Source organism: Oncorhynchus keta, chromosome 13, assembly GCF_023373465.1.
Source record: "Oncorhynchus keta strain PuntledgeMale-10-30-2019 chromosome 13, Oket_V2, whole genome shotgun sequence".
NCBI lineage: Eukaryota > Metazoa > Chordata > Actinopteri > Salmoniformes > Salmonidae > Oncorhynchus > Oncorhynchus keta.
In genome coordinates this window covers 31,609,538-31,625,637 of record NC_068433.1, presented here as the reverse complement: position 1 = coordinate 31,625,637, position 16,100 = coordinate 31,609,538, and the positions used below count along the sequence as shown (strand labels likewise).

General features: G+C 43.7%; 1 protein-coding gene and 1 long non-coding RNA gene across 3 annotated transcripts; one reads left to right on the top strand and one right to left on the bottom strand.

Annotated features, from left to right (window-relative positions):
* The first annotated feature begins 6,853 nt into the window (after window positions 1-6,853).
* LOC127906780 (uncharacterized) lies at window positions 6,854-9,773 on the top strand. Its single transcript, XR_008062835.1, has 2 exons — window positions 6,854-7,074; window positions 8,516-9,773. It is a non-coding gene; the product is annotated as an uncharacterized LOC127906780 (long non-coding RNA).
* On the bottom strand, window positions 9,697-15,996 carry snapc2 (small nuclear RNA activating complex, polypeptide 2). 2 transcript variants are annotated; one of them, XM_035783919.1, is made up of 6 exons: window positions 15,862-15,996; window positions 15,247-15,485; window positions 14,686-14,859; window positions 11,460-12,222; window positions 10,934-11,022; window positions 9,697-10,530 (listed from the first exon to the last, which is right to left on the bottom strand). In XM_035783919.1, exons 2-6 carry the CDS (start codon window positions 15,475-15,477, stop codon window positions 9,937-9,939), a joined length of 1,851 nt encoding a protein of 616 aa, XP_035639812.1. In that variant the 5' UTR covers window positions 15,478-15,485; window positions 15,862-15,996; the 3' UTR covers window positions 9,697-9,936. The 2 variants fall into 2 exon arrangements, with proteins under 2 accessions (XP_035639812.1, XP_035639814.1); XM_035783921.2 differs by having other exon boundaries at window positions 15,247-15,972.
* Window positions 15,997-16,100: the final 104 nt, after the last annotated feature.

The window sequence follows — 16,100 nt, the reverse complement described above, 5'->3', positions numbered from 1 at the left end:
AAATTTACTAAAATGTCAAAAAACCTGTTTTCACTTTATCATTATGGGGTATTGTGTGTAGATAGGTGAGGAAAAAAATATTTAATCCATTTTGAATTCAGGCTGTAATGCAAAAAAATGTGGAATAAGTCAAGGGATATGAATACTTGTAGTTATTTTTTAGTTATAGCGGCTGCCATGCCCTCAAGGGGCCTAATCTGGGGTGGCTCCATATCGATATCTTTTCAGGGTACATACAACTACCTCTGTGCCAAATACTGTGCCAAATTCTGTGCTTGAATCTATTTGTGATGGTAAACACAGAAATCATGTTAAATATATATTATTTTGTTGGTAATCATGGTAAAAAAAAAAGGAAAAGAAAATTGGTAACTCGCTGCTTGACAAAGTTCCAAAATTTCAGAACGATTTTTAAAAAAAACGGGTAAAACTGACCTCTATTGCCTCTGTTATGGTTAACAGCTGGTAACTTAAGTTAGTGTTAGTCATCAGCAATACAATACACTTTCTATGGCTGTTATAGGTATACTTAATGGGTAGGCTAATTAAGTTTAATGGAAAATGTATTAGATTCTCTAATGATGGGTGTGGTTTTAAACTTCATTTGGCTGCTGGTGAAGTTATACTCAGCAATACAATATACTGTACCACTTTTGAGGATCTATCAGGCAATTGTTTTTAACCACTGATTGAACCCCCGAAAAAACACAAAAATGCATGCATTATATTAATTACAAATTTGTAAAGTATCAGTGAGTGAACTGTGAAATTATGGCAATGATAATTAGATTAGACCTGAGAACTTGGGGAAACTTTCTATGTGTATAATCAAATTGTAGTCATACTACTGTATAGTCAAACTCGGGGCTTAATTCGAACTGGATCCAATATCCGGCAGCCCTCTGTTTCATTCCGGAACCTATTTTTCCCGTACCCGGGACCTCTCATGGCACGAAACATTATTTGCACTCTTTGCAATGTAAAAATGGGAATAAAAGCAATCAAACTTAATTTAAATGGCCGCTTCATTAATCTCCTACCCCTTCAAAACACGTAATGTGATAACGTAGATTTTCAGCCCCCGGTTCTATGCTTTGCGCTAAATTGTAACCTAAAGACCAATGCGTGGCTTCTGCTGTCGGTGAGTGAGGGATGCACGTCTGAATCTACCAGAACTGGAATGAGATTCACTTGCTATATCTCTCCCTCTCTCTGCTCTGCTAGACATGAGCCTGCAACTCATTTCTCCAGCGTTGCACTTAATCATTTATTTCCTTACAGAATCAGAGCTGCGGGCACTCCTGATAAATTGAAAAACATTTGCCAAAGTTATAGAATTACTGCTGTCTGTTCAGAAAGAAATGAAATAATCCAGAATAGCCTATTACACCATCAGTAGCTATTTTTTTTATAGCCTATGGATATGTGTAGCCAATTATAAGACATAGCCTACAGTCGAAAACTTGCCGAACAGCATGCAGACAAAACAGGCCTTTCGAAATATTTCAAATACAATCTTGGGAAAACACAGGTTGGCAAGCAAAGGGCTCCTGCGGAAAACAGAAGACTCTAATCTATCTGCCCCAGGCTACCAAAATATTTGATAAACTTCCAAATAGGCCTATTTAGCGAACTTTGTTTTACGAAGCAAAACAAGAGAGAGATGTGCTTTTGGCAGGAGCGCATTGGACATCGGCAGCGAGTGAGATGCGAATCATTGGGTGAGCTCGTGAAACTGGATAGTTTTTTAGGACTATAATTTCCTCTCCATATTGTACAATATGTGTGTCTCTACACACCTATGCCTAGGCTATTGATGGATTCAAGACAAGGTCTTTTAATTGATCTCAGATTCTCAGTGTCATTTAGATAATTTGTGTGTCTCCAGTCATGTCAAATTACGTAGAATTGCATGAAATTCAAAAATGTTTCCCCATCCGTGCAACTTCTGTAAGCGCCTCAACTCTACTGCTTAATGCCACTATGCAATGATTTATTAGAAAGGTAGAGAAAAAACTCCTGTGTTCTGGTACCTAAAATACCCCCAGGTTACCACTCTCTGGCCTAACTTTTTGTTCCCGGCAACTCCCGGTTTACAAATTAAGCACTGGTCAAACTATAGACAAACATACAATAAACATAAAAAGTAAGCTTTGTCAAAACCAGAACAGCCCATAGGTCAGGAACGGCTGTTTCTGCAAAGTGACCATAGATGTGTACATGGAGAAAGACCTAAGACAGCTGTGCTACATCCAATGCTATGAGCATACAGTGGCTTGCGAAAGTATTCAACCCCCTTGGCATTTTTCCTATTTTGTTGCCTTACAACCTGGAATAAAAATAGATTTTTTGGGGGGGTTTGTGTCATTTGATTTTCACAACATGCCTACCACTTTGAAGATGCTAAATATTTTATTTTATTTTGAAACAAACATGAAGACAAAAAAAATGAAAACTTGAGTGTGCATAACTATTCACCCACCCCAAAGTCAATACTTTGTAGAGCCAGCTTTTGCAGCAATTACAGCTGCAAGTATCTTGGGGTATGTCTCTATACGCTTGGCACATCTAGCCACTGGGATTTTTGCCCATTCTTCAAGGCAAAACTGCTCCACCTCCTTCAAGTTGGATAGGTTCCGTTGGTGTACAGCAATCTCTAAGTCATACCACATATTCTCAATTGGATTGAGGTCTGGGCTTTGACTAGGCCATTCCAAGACATTTAAATGTTTCCCCTTAAACCACTCGAGTGTTGCTTTAGCAGTATACTTAGGTTCATTGTCCCACTGAAAGGTGAAAATCAGGCCTAGTCTCAAATCTATGGAAGACTGAAACAAGTTTAGCTCAAGAATTTCCCTGTATTTAGCGCCAACCATCATTCCTTCAATTCTGACCAGTTTCCCAGTCCCTGCCGATGAAAAACATCCCTGCCACCACCATGCTTCACTCTGGGGATGGTGTTCTCAGGGTGATGAGAGGTGTTGGGTTTGCGCCAGACATAGCATTTTCCTTGACCAAAGTACCTTCTTCCATATGTTTGGGGAGTCTCCCACATGCCTTTTGGCGAACACCAAACATGTTTGCTTATTGTTTTCTTTAAGCAATGTATTTTTCTGGCCACTCTTCCGTAAAGCCCAGCTCTGTAGATTGTACGGCTTAAAGTGTTCCTACGGACAGATACTCCAATCTCTGCTGTGGAGATTTGCAGCTCCTTCAGGGTTAACTTTGCTCTCTTTGTGCCTCTCTGATTAATGCCCTCCTTGCCTGGTCCGTGAGTTTTGGTGGGCGGCTCTCTCTTTGTAGGTTTGTTGTGGTGCCAAATTCTTTCTAATTTTAATAATGGAATTAATGGTGCTCCGTGGGATGTTCAAAGTTTTGGATATTTTTTATAACCCAACCCTGATCTGTACTTCTCCACAACTTTGTCCCTGACCTGTTTGAAGAGCTCCTTGGTCTTCATGGCGCCATTTGCTTGGTGGTGCTCCTTGCTTAGTGGTGTTGCAGACTCTGGGGCCTTTCAGAACAGGCATACAGTGGGGCAAAGAAGTATTTAGTTAGCCACCAATTGTGCAAGTTATCCCACTTAAAAAGATGAGAGAGGCCTGTAATTCATCATATGTACACTTCAACTATGACAGACAAAATGTGAGAAAAAAAATCCAGAAAATCACATTGTAGGATTTTTTATGAATTTATTTGCAAATTATGGTGGAAAATAATTATTTGGTCACCTACAAACAAGCAAGATTTCTGTCTCTCACATACCTGTAACTTATTCTTTAAGAGGTTCCTCTGTCCTCCACTCGTTACCTGTATATTAATGGCACCTGTTTGAACTTGTTATCAGTATAAAAGACACCTGTCCACAACCTCAAACAGTCACACTCCAAACTCCACTATGGCCAAGACCAAAGAGCTGTCAAAGGACACCAGATACAAAATTGTAGACCTGCACCAGGCTGGGAAGACTGAATCTGCAATAGGTAAGCAGCTTGGTTTGAAGAAATCAACTGTGGGAGCAATTATTAGTAAATGGAAGACATACAAGACCACTGATAATCTCCCTCAATCTGGGGCTCCACGCAAGATCTCACCCCGTGGGGTCAATCAAAATGATCACAAGAACGGTGAGCAAAAATCCCAGAACCACACGGGGGGACCTAGTGAATGACCTGCAGAGAGCTGGGACCAAAGTAATAAAGCCTACCATCAGTAACACACTACGCCGCCAGGGACTCAAATCCTGCAGTGCCAGACGTGTCCCCCAGCTTAAGCCAGTACATGTCCAGGCCCGTCTGAAGTTTGCTAGAGAGTTTGCTAAACTTTTTTGGTATTCAAAGAACACCATACCTACTGTGAAGCATGGGGGTGGAAACATCATGCTTTGGGGCTGTTTTTCTGCAAAGGGACCAGGACGACTGATCCGTGTAAAGGAAAGAATGAATGGGGCCATGTATCGTGAGATTTTGAGTGAAAACCTCCTTCCATCAGCAAGGGCATTAAAGATGAAACGTGGCTGGGTCTTTCAGCATGACAAAGATCCCAAACACACCGCCCGGGCAACGAAGGATTGGCTTTGTAAGTATTTCAAGGTCCTGGAGTGGCCTAGCCAGTCTCCAGATCTCAACCCCATAGAAAATCCTTGGAGGGAGTTGAAAGTCTACGTTGCCCAGCAACAGCCCCAAAACATCACTGCTCTAGAGGAGATCTGCATGGAGGAATGGGCCAAAATACCAGCAACAGTGTGTGAAAACTTTGTGAAGACTTACAGAAAACTTTTGACCTCTGTCATTGCCAACAAAGGGTATATAACAAAGTATTGAGATAAACTTTTGTTATTGACCAAATACTTATTTTCCACCATAATTTGCAAATAAATTCATTAAAAATACTACAATGTGATTTTCTGGATTCTTTTCCCTCATTTTGTCCGTCATAGTTGAAGTGTACATATGATGAAAATTACAGGCTTCTCTCATCTTTTTAAGTAGGAGAACTTGCACAATTGGTGGCTGACTAAATACTTTTTGCCCCACTGTATATATACTGAGCGCATGTGACAGATCATGTGACACTTAGATTGCACACAGTTAGACTTTATTTAACTAATTATGTGACTTCTGAAGGTAATTGGTGTCGTGGCAGAATCAGAATCCTTTGGTAACATTTATAAATAAGATGTTTTATTCATTTTCATAAGCATGCTTATGTGGGGAAAGTTACTTGGGCCCAGAGAGGGGAGAGGTCGGGTTAGTCTTATCTGTGAATGTGTATGTACAGTGCCTTGCGAAAGTATTCGGCCCCCTTGAACCTTGCGACCTTTTGACACATTTCAGGCTTCAAACATAAAGATATAAAACTGTATTTTTTTGTGAAGAATCAACAACAAGTGGGACACAATCATGAAGTGGAACGACATTTATTGGATATTTTTAACTTTTTTAACAAATCAAAAACTGAAAAATTGGGCGTGCAAAATTATTCAGCCCCCTTAAGTTAATACTTTGTAGCACCACCTTTTGGTGCGATTACAGCTGTAAGTCGCTTGGGGTATGTCTCTATCAGTTTTGCACATCGAGAGACTGAAATTTTTTCCCATTCCTCCTTGCAAAACAGCTCGAGCTCAGTGAGGTTGGATGGAGAGCATTTGTGAACAGCAGTTTTCAGTTCTTTCCACAAAGTCTCGATTGGATTCAGGTCTGGACTTTGACGTGGCCATTCTAAATCCCGGATATGTTTATTTTTGAACCATTCCATTGTAGATTTTGCTTTATGTTTTGGATCATTGTCTTGTTGGAAGACACATCTCCGTCCCAGTCTCAGGTCTTTTGCAGACTCCATCAGGTTTTCTTCCAGAATGGTCCTGTATTTGGCTCCATCCATCTTCCCATCAATTTTAACCATCTTCCCTGTCCCTGCTGAAGCAAAGCAGGCCCAAACCATGATGCTGCCACCACCATGTTTGACAGTGGGGATGTTGTGTTCAGGGTGATGAGCTGTGTTGCTTTTACGCCAAACATAACGTTTTGCATTGTTGCCAAAAAGTTCAATTTTGGTTTCATCTGACCAGAGCACCTTCTTCCACATGTTTGGTGTGTCTCCCAGGTGGCTTGTGGCAAACTTTAAACAACACTTTTTATGGATATCTTTAAGAAATGTCTTTCTTCTTGCCACTCTTCCATAAAGGCCAGATTTGTGCAATATACGACTGATTGTTGTCCTATGGACAGAGTCTCCCACCTCAGCTGTAGATCTCTGCTGACAGACCAGAGAATCTTGTTTCTCATGGTCTAAGAGTCCTTTAGGTGCCTTTTGGCAAACTCCAAGAGGGCTGTCAATGTGCCTTTTACTGAGGAGTGGCTTCCGTCTGGCCACTCTACAATAAAAGCCTGATTGGTGGAGTGCTGCAGAGATGGTTGTGCTTCAAGAAGGTTCTCCCATCTCCACAAAGGAACTCTGGAGCTCTGTCAGAGTGACCATCGGGTTCTTGGTCACCTCCCTGACCAAGGTCCTTCTCCCCCAATTGCTCAGTTTGGCCGGGCGGCCAGCGTTAGGAAGAGTCTTGGTGGTTCCAAACTTTTTCTATTTAAGAATGATGGAGGCCACTGTACTTGGGGACCTTCAATGCAGCAGAAATGTTTTGGTACTCTTCCCCAGATTTGTGCTTTGACAGTCCTGTCTCTGAGCTCTACGGACAATTCCTTCGACCTCATTGGCAGGGGTTTTGCTCTGACATGCACTGTCACTGACAGGTGTGTGCTTTTCCAAATCATGTCCAATCAATTGAATTTACCGCAGGTGGACTCCAATCAAGTTGTACTGTAGAAACATCTCAAGGACGATCAATGGAAACAGGATGCACCGGAGCTCAATTTCGAGTCTCATAGCAAAGGGTCTGGATGCTTATGTAAATAAGTTATTTCAGTTAACTAAGTCCCCACTCTTCCCTTTCCTTCATATCAGGGCGAAAGACATCCATACTGAACCAGTTGCTGGAGGACGACTTTGAGTGGCCCGACAGGTCAACTACGAGTGGCGACTTGGTTGGTTCAAGTAGTACCACGGTCCTAACAGGTAAACTGTCTAAAGCTTGCTCTGCTATCATAGGTTGTTGCTATAATTGTGTTTTAACCCCCTGGAGTCAAATTATTGGACAAAACATTGAATTTGACGCAATGCTATTAGCCCCTAGAAATGTATTGAATAACAGATTCATACATGGAAAAACAGATAGTCCAAAAACATTTTTTTTTTAAATTGAGACATATCTGAGAAACATCAGGATCAAGATCAGGATGTTTTTTTTATTGTAACACCTTTTCTTTTTGCCACTAAACTATTTCCATATACACAGTGTACAAAACATTAGGAACAGCTGCTTTTTCCATGACATAGACTGACCAGGTGAAAGCTGTGATTCCCTAATTGATATTGCTTGTTACATCCACTTCAACCAGTGTTGCAGAAAAGGAAGAAGACAGGGTAAATTAAGGATTTTTAAGCCTTGTATTACTTGTGTGTGCCATTCAGAGGGTCAATGGGCAAGACAAAATATTTATGTGCCTTTGAACAGGGTATGGTAGTAGGTGCCAGGCGCACCAGTTTGAGTGTGTCACGAACTGCAATGCTGCTGGGTTTTTCACACTCAACAGTTTTCCGTGTGTCAAGAATGGTCCACCGCCCAGAAGACATCCAGTCAACTTGACACAACTGTGGGAAGCATTGGAGCCAACATGGGCCAGCATGTTGACACCTTGCAGAATCCATGCTCTGAGAATCCATGCCCTGACCTGAGGCTGTTCTGAGGGCAAAAAGGGGCATTCATTTTTATAAACTCGTACCGGGCTACTTTCAGACGAGTCTTTTGAGCGTCCTGGACCAACATGTACGTGTTCGTGAGAGTCTCACCTTCCCAAAGAGGGTTCATATTAGTGTGTAGCCCAAACTGTTCGGATGCTGCAGACAGAAGTTGGCAGATTGGCAGTACCGAAATCAGATGAATCTGACACTTGTGGGGGTCGTAGAGCAAAACCGAGTACACCATCGTGTTTGTGAGAGTGTCATCTTTCCATAGAGGGGTCATAATAGTTTGTAGGACGTTCGGACACTAGACATTTTTGTGAAGACTGATTTTTCAGGATGTCTCATGGTCAGACAAACATAGCTGTAGCGCTGCCACCTTTCACCGCAAGTGCAGAAGGCCAAAACAGAAGGCCAAAACAGAAGGCCAGCAGTGTTGAGATGCAGCCCATGCAACAACAAAAAAAATATATCTCTAGCTTAGATTTTTATGTGTATTTAAAAAATAAAATGCTAATTATATCCCGTGTGGGCGCGGACATCGACTAGTTTAAGGGATAATATGCCATTGTTATACAAAGTCTTTGGCATAACACCACCTTCCCCCAAAAAAGTTTTTATTAATTATCCTCATCAGTAGAGTACTTGGCCTGGTTTAAAACATGATTAGCTTGGGGGACCATTTGTAAATATATTTTTTTCTCCCCTATCATAGAGAATAACCCTAACCCACCTTATGGTGGCCGAGTGGGCTTGCAGTACGAGGCAGAGGGAGACTCCTCCAACGTCTGCCTACCATGGAACACAGGCACAGTTGGGGATTCTATTCAAGCTATACTAGATGCCATCTCCTGACGTTGTGCCCCTTGAGCAAGTCATTTAAACACTTTCTCAAGGGGTTAAAAAGCAACAAAAACATGATAAATAAAATTGGACAGTAAAGCTTTGTTCTTACTCTTTCTTCTCCTATAAAAGGTGTCCAGGGAGAGGTTTGAAGACCATCTACCAGTTCCTGGAGGGCTGATAGGGACGCCATACAAGACATAACAGACACCTGAACCGACTGACCTCTTCAGGGCAACGTTTTGCATTGAGTGACCCTGGCAGCCAAAGGCGGAAAGAATGCCTTATTTAAAATGTATTATATACTGTATTTCTTTGTCGTCAAAATATGTCTAGCGCTTTTGGAATTTCTGATGCTCCCAGAATGTCTAGCTTTCATTTTGATGACTGTTAGCAAGCTGGACAAAAGTGAAGAGACTATAAATGAAGGTCCAATATAATTTCTACAAACGTTTGATTTGGTTTTAGTAATTTCAATGTCGATTGACATCGTTTTGCTGCGAAAAAAAAAAAAAAACATTTTCAGATTGTATAGGCTCGCGGGCCTTGAGTTTGACAAGTGGGCTACATTGTCATTCAACCGGTTAAAAAAAGCTGTATACACATTATACTGTGGTTGCACTTTATAAACTGGTGTACTTTCATGGTAAATTACTACATAGGGATACTATGGAGGAGCTAATGTTGACTTTAAAAACCTATTCCATACTTAAATACCCTTTTACAATATTCCCTGACAGTTTATGATCAGCAGACCGGAGATAAAGTCACTCAGATGTCTTGGATCATCCTTTAAATCAGTGTTTCATCAACCACCGGGAAAAAAACAGACTGGAACAAGATCTGTATTGGAAGGTCTCCTCTTTGGGAGCAAAGACTGAATGAAACAGCAAAAACTGTTTTACCAATGATATGATGCAACTTATGCCAGTTTGACAATTAGCAGTACTCATTTTTAACGTTGGTACTAAAGCTAATGAATAATGTTGTAATATCACATGGCCTAACAACGTGTCTGTATACAGAGAACAGATATTGAACACTCAAAACATCTTTGAAATGTGTAATAAAACAAAGATTTATTTCCTGACTCATTTTTGTAAACTGCATAATATCAAAGCAACCAAAAATGACAAACCACAATCAAATGAACCATGAAGGTTAAAGTGAGACATTTCTAATTAAAGAACGTAAGTACTGCTGTACTAATCTAAGGCTTAGAACATTCTATGAAATCCTCAAGTTGTCAGCTATTTCGTTTTTTCCGTCTCAAAATATAAAACAAAATGGAGGCTACTGTAACACAGCCTCGTCCAGCGACTGGATCGGTTTCCGTGCCAACAGTTTCAAAGGCACCATGAAGGGGTTAAGGGGACAGAGTCCCGCCTTCTCCCAGTCAGATTTTCTTTGCGTAGCCGTCCCTGACTTTGCTGACGTGTCATTGGTCGAGGGCGTTTGTCCCTGGGCTTGTCCATTGTCCTGTGAAGGCGCGACAGTCTCAGTTCCCGCTCTTTCCTCTGTACTCCCCTGCAACGGCACAGCCCCATCCTTATCAACGGAATTGGAACACCCGGCGACCAGGTTGGCAGGCACCACCGTTGCAGCCACACCCTGATTGGTTGAGGTGCATTCCAGACCATCTGGGATTCCACTATTAGCCACACCTCTTCCTCCTTCTACCTGACTCCCCTGTTGTACTTGAAGTGGGGCGCCCACCTTGTCACCAGCATCTAGACTTGGGGGCGTTGTCACAGCAACAAGTATTGCTCCTCCATCTGTTGCTCCATCTTGTCTTCTTTGATCTCCCGCTGCTGAGGACCAGGGCCTCCCAGTACCGGTGCCCTCCTGGGTCACTTTGGGAACTGGGGCTGAGAACCGTTCATGGACCTAGGGGTAAGAAGAAAACAGAGTAATGTTGTCACATATATCTCAAAAGGGAGAGATGGTAGAAAGAATATATTAAAAAGAGAAAATGTAAGATGGTGGAGAGGTCTGACTAGCAAAAGGGCAAACTCCCTCACACAGAAATGAGTGAGGTGGAGATCTATGACCCATCCGCAATTCTAGGCCTGGGCCCGTACTCACAAAGGGTCTCAAAGTTGGAGTGCTGATCTAGGATCAGGTCCCAACTCTTATTCCTTGCTAAATTAAAAAGCTAAACTGATCATAGAGCTGCACTAATACTTTGTGGATAAAGTCCCAGGTCTTATTCATTATGAATTAAAAACCTAAACTGATCCTAGATCAGCTGGGCAATCTGATCTTAGATCTGTAGTTGAGTGTACAGTACCTGGAGCAGGTGGTGCTGCAGTCTGGCACAGTCCAGGAGGGGGAGCTCTTCAGGCAGAGACATCAGCAGGTCCAGTATTATAGCACTTTCTGGGGAAAAAAGAAGAACAGGAACAAGAAGAAGATTATGATGAGGAAATGGGACAGACTGGCCAATCTTTTTGCAACAATTTATTATGACAGAGGATGTTGACCACATTGGAAATAGCCTAGTGCTCTAATGTGTTATCCTCTTGACCCAAATGCATCTTTACAAGCAATTGGTTGTATAACAAGCAGGGTTGGGGTCAATTCCATTTCAATCCCGGTATATTCCAGAACTACACAGAAATTCCAATTATCTTCAATGCTTTTCAAATGGGAATACGAACAATTAAAATTTAAACTTTCTGAATTGACTGGAATTTAAAATGGAATTGACCCCAACCCTGGTAAGACATGTAGAAAGAAAGAAACCAGATTATCGACTGTCATAAGGTAAAAAGTGTATAACTTACACCCCACCCCAACAATAGCTATCATCTCACCCATAGGAGTCAGTTTGAAGCATTCACTCTGCACATGGACCGTACTTAAGAACCGATAGATCTTCTCAAAGTCCACAATGCTCCCCAGGCCTGTGTATCTAGGTGTGTTCTCATCCGCATGTTTACTTTTCCTTGGCCCAGCCCCGGGATGCTGAGGCTGCGGCCTAATAGAGGAGGCTGCAGCAGAGGGCTGTTGTTGTTTTGACACATCGGCAGGGGCAGGAGAGGACATCACTGCCAGCTGAGTGGAAGGGACGTTGGGCATGGTCTGCCCATGTTCGCCACCTTGTGCCACCGACTGGGACTGCAGTGTTGTAGTAGGACCAGACGATGAGGCAGAAAGGGACTGTACTGGTACTGTAAGCAGAGTGGAAATGGCAGACCCTTCTTGAATCTGACTGAGGATGCTGGAGTTAGAGCAACCAGGCTGGGATAGGGCTCCAACCGTAGAGGCTGGTGTAGTGGTCCTGCCTCTCTGTTTGGACGCGCCAGAAGCGGGGTTCATTGTGGACGGCTGGGTGGCAGGAACAACAGAGACTGGTACAGAGACTGCAGGTGGTGGTTGGGGTGTAGAAGCAATGTTAAACACTATAGGGCTGTTAGATACCCCTGAGGGGGCTGGGTTTTTTTGGGAGATAGGGGTGGGTATGGGTCTAGGTGGGATGGTCTTGAAGTTGGAGCGTTGTTGCTTAGGGAGGTAGTCTTCCCGAGGCGGGTCCGAGTTGGTCAGGCTGCCGGGCTCTGTGGCTGAGATGACTAGCATCTGGAGAGAAGATTGAGGGAGAAGGGAAGAGAGCGATAGAGGGGAGATGAGAGGGAGAGTTTGTAACTTTCAATATTGAATATGTCTAGACTATCATCTAAATATTTAAGCCTAGTCAAATCTAATGTTATTGGTCGCATACACATGTAGCAGATGTTGTGGGTGTAGTGAGAGTTGCACCCCTTCTGAAAAAACCTACACTCGATCCCTCCGATGTCAACAACTACAGACCAGTATCCCTTCTTTCTTTTCTCTCCAAAACTCTTGAACGTGCCATCCTTGGCCAGCTCTCCCGCTATCTCTCTCAGAATGACCTTCTTGATCCAAATCAGTCAGGTTTCAAGACTAGTCATTCAACTGAGACTGCTCTTCTCTGTATCACGGAGGCGCTCCACACTGCTAAAGCTAACTCTCTCTCCCCTGCTCTCATCCTTCTAGACCTATCGGCTGCCTTCGATACTGTGAACCATCAGATCCTCCTCTCCACCCTCTCCGAGTTGGGCATCTCCGGCGCGGCCCACGCTTGGATTGCGTCCTACCTGACAGGTCGCTCCTACCAGGTGGCGTGGCGAGAATCTGTCTCCTCACCACGCGCTCTCACCACTGGTGTCCCCCAGGGCTCTGTTCTAGGCCCTCTCCTATTCTCGCTATACACCAAGTCACTTGGATCTGTCATAACCTCACATGGTCTCTCCTATCATTGCTATGCAGACGACACACAATTAATCTTCTCCTTTCCCCCTTCTGATGACCAGGTGGCGAATCGCATCTCTGCATGTCTGGCAGACATATCAGTGTGGATGACGGATCACCACCTCAAGCTGAACCTCGGCAAGACGGAGCTGCTCTTCCTCCCGGGAAGGACTGCCCGTTCCATGATCTCGCCATCACGGTTGACAACTCCATTGTGTCCTCCTCCCAGAGCGCTAAGAACCTTGGCGTGATCCTGGACAACACCCTGTCGTTCTCAACTAGCATCAAGGCGGTGGCCCGTTCCTGTAGGTTCATGCTCTACAACATCCGCAGAGTACGACCCTGCCTCACACAGGAAGCGGCGCAGGTCCTAATCCAGGCACTTGTCATCTCCCGTCTGGATTACTGCAACTCGCTGTTGGCTGGGCTCCCTGCCTGTGCCATTAAACCCCTACAACTCATCCAGAACGCCGCAGCCCGTCTGGTGTTCAACCTTCCCAAGTTCTCTCACGTCACCCTGCTCCTCCGCTCTCTCCACTGGCTTCCAGTTGAAGCTCGCATCCGCTACAAGACCATGGTGCTTGCCTACGGAGCTGTGAGGGGAACGGCACCTCAGTACCTCCAGGCTCTGATCAGGCCCTACACCCAAACAAGGGCACTGCATTCATCCACCTCTGGCCTGCTCGCCTCCCTACCACTGAGGAAGTACAGTTCCCGCTCAGCCCAGTCAAAACTGTTCGCTGCTCTGGCCCCCAATGGTGGAACAAACTCCCTCACGACGCCAGGACAGCGGAGTCAATCACCACCTTCCGGAGACACCTGAAACCCCACCTCTTTAAGGAATACCTAGGATAGGATAAAGTAATCCTTCTCACCCCCCTTAAAAGATTTAGATGCACTATTGTAAAGTGGCTGTTCCACTGGATGTCATAAGGTGAATGCACCAATTTGTAAGTCGCTCTGGATAAGAGCGTCTGCTAGATGACTTAAATGTAAATGTAATGTAAATGAAATGCTTGTGTTCCTAGCTCCAACAGTGCAGTAGTATCTAACAATTCAAAAATATACACAAATTTAAAAGTAAAATAATGGAATTAAGAAATATATAAATATTAGGACGAGCAATGTCAGAGTGGCATTGACAGTAGAATTGAATACAGTAGAATCGAATACAGTATATATTGCCAGCAGCATACCACCCTGCATACCACTGCTGGCTTGCTTCCTGGTCAGTTCCTGGATGGGAGACCAGATGCTGCTGGAAGTGGTGTTGGAGGCACTCTTTCCCCTGGTCAAAAAAAAAAAGAAGATCCCACTGCACTGTGTAGGGTGCAGTCTTTCGGAGGTGGAGGAGTCAGGTGTCATGACTGAGGTCATTAAAGATCCCATGGCACTTATCGTAAGAGTAGGGGTGTTAACCCCGGTGTCCTGGCTAAATTCCCAATCAAACCATCACGGTCACCTAATAATCCCCAGTTTACAATTGGCTCATTCATCCCCTGTAACTATTCCCTAGGTCGTTGCTGCAAATGAGAACTTGTTCTCAGTCAACTTACCTGGTAAAATAATAAATAAATACATATGAAATGAGTAAAGCACTATGTAAACATTATTAAAGTGGCCAGTGATTCCATGTATATAGGGTAGCCGGCTAGTGATGTTTTAATCCATATGTTTGCACTGTTTTCTAACATAATTGCCCCTTTTGAAATACTTTCACCTTCCCTTGAAAGACGTGGTATTGTGTAATATATACATAAATGAACAGACCTGAGCGAAGGCTGAGGTAATGGGTTCCTCCAGAGCTCCAGCCATATCATGGGCCAGTTCAGCCCACATCTGGATGGGCTTCAGGGCTGCCTTCTGCTCAGACCTCTGCTTCTTCACCTGGCCCACCACCGCTCTCAGCACACGCATCATCAGAGACTCCAACTGGGACTGGATCTGGGAGGGAGAGTGGATGGAAGAGAAACACTAATTGGTGTGTTGTGTATGAACGCACGATACAGAACTGGACACACACACACTCATGCGCAGCTAACCTTGTGGGGACATACAATTCAGTCCCATTCAACATCCTATTTTCCCTAACCCAAAAACCTAACCTTAACCCCCCCTAGAAATAGCCTTTAACCTTATGGGAACCAACATAATGTCCCCAGTTGTCAAATGTTTGTTTTACTATTCTTGTAGAGAGCGAGACACCGAGAGAGAGAGAGAGAGAAAGATAGAGAAAGAGACAGCGAGACAGACAGAGAGAGAAATACATCTCTCACATGCACAATGAATGATCGTGACCTCAATTTGAAATGCACTTTCTAGCTAACTTACTTCTTCTCTGGACTGCTTGGGAAGTTTTTCGTGCAGGGCCTCTAGGTCTATTGCCCCGTGAATCCCGCCAGTCATCTTGTTCTGCTTGTTGAGGCACCGCAGCAGGACCTGTTGCTCCGTCCGACTCCATCCCGTGCACGCGAACGTTGGTTTTCGCTTCGAGACAGTCTTTTCGGTCTTCTTGTTCACATAGCGCGTCGGTTGTATTCGAGAACGAGAGGGCGGCTTCATTGTGTCAGCTAGGCAGCAACGTTTAGTTGGATGGAAGACAAACAATTAGACAGGAGCTATCGTAGCTAGCACTGGTCCACGCGCATGCGTCGGATTTCCAATTAGCGTTACGCGCTGACCAGAGCTAGTCTGGCGGTATACAAAGTGCTCAAGTCGTTTTCCTATTTTGGAGTAATGGCACCCTGTACAGACAGAGACAACTTATCCAGCAACACATTTGCTTTGATTAAAGGATATGGTAAAATGGAACGCGACAAAAGAGTGCAGAGACAACTCGTTGTCGTCGCGCGAAAGACCAGAGTTAACTTGCTAACTACAAAGCTATCCTTGTCCCAGTCCCCAAATTATAGTTTGTTATCGACGTGATAAAGTGCAAGTAGATACCTGTAAATGTTGAGTTTTATCCGGAAAGAGTGAATCCTGTTCTGTTTCTATACCTAACCTTGACAACACGTTTACTGCTCAAGAATCAATACACTACGGATTGCCGCAGGTTAAAAAATGCACGAACAATGTACCACTCGAGAAACGCGTTCTGGAAATACAAACTACATTTTGTAATGATGTGAGTGATGTTTGCACATTAAAGGAAATATATCATAGATTATAGTCGTATATGAAAT

Bases quoted from the DNA above. Each gene is read 5' to 3' on its own strand.
- snapc2 (XM_035783919.1), bottom strand. From the start codon at position 15,477: ATGAAGCCGCCCTCTCGTTCTCGAATACAACCGACGCGCTATGTGAAC. The intron at 14,860-15,246 runs GTAAGTTAGCTA...TCTCCCTCCCAG, and splicing joins CCAAGCAGTCCAGAGAAGAA to ATCCAGTCCCAGTTGGAGTC. The intron at 11,023-11,459 runs GTGAGATGATAG...TTTTTTCCCCAG, and splicing joins CTTCAAACTGACTCCTATGG to AAAGTGCTATAATACTGGAC.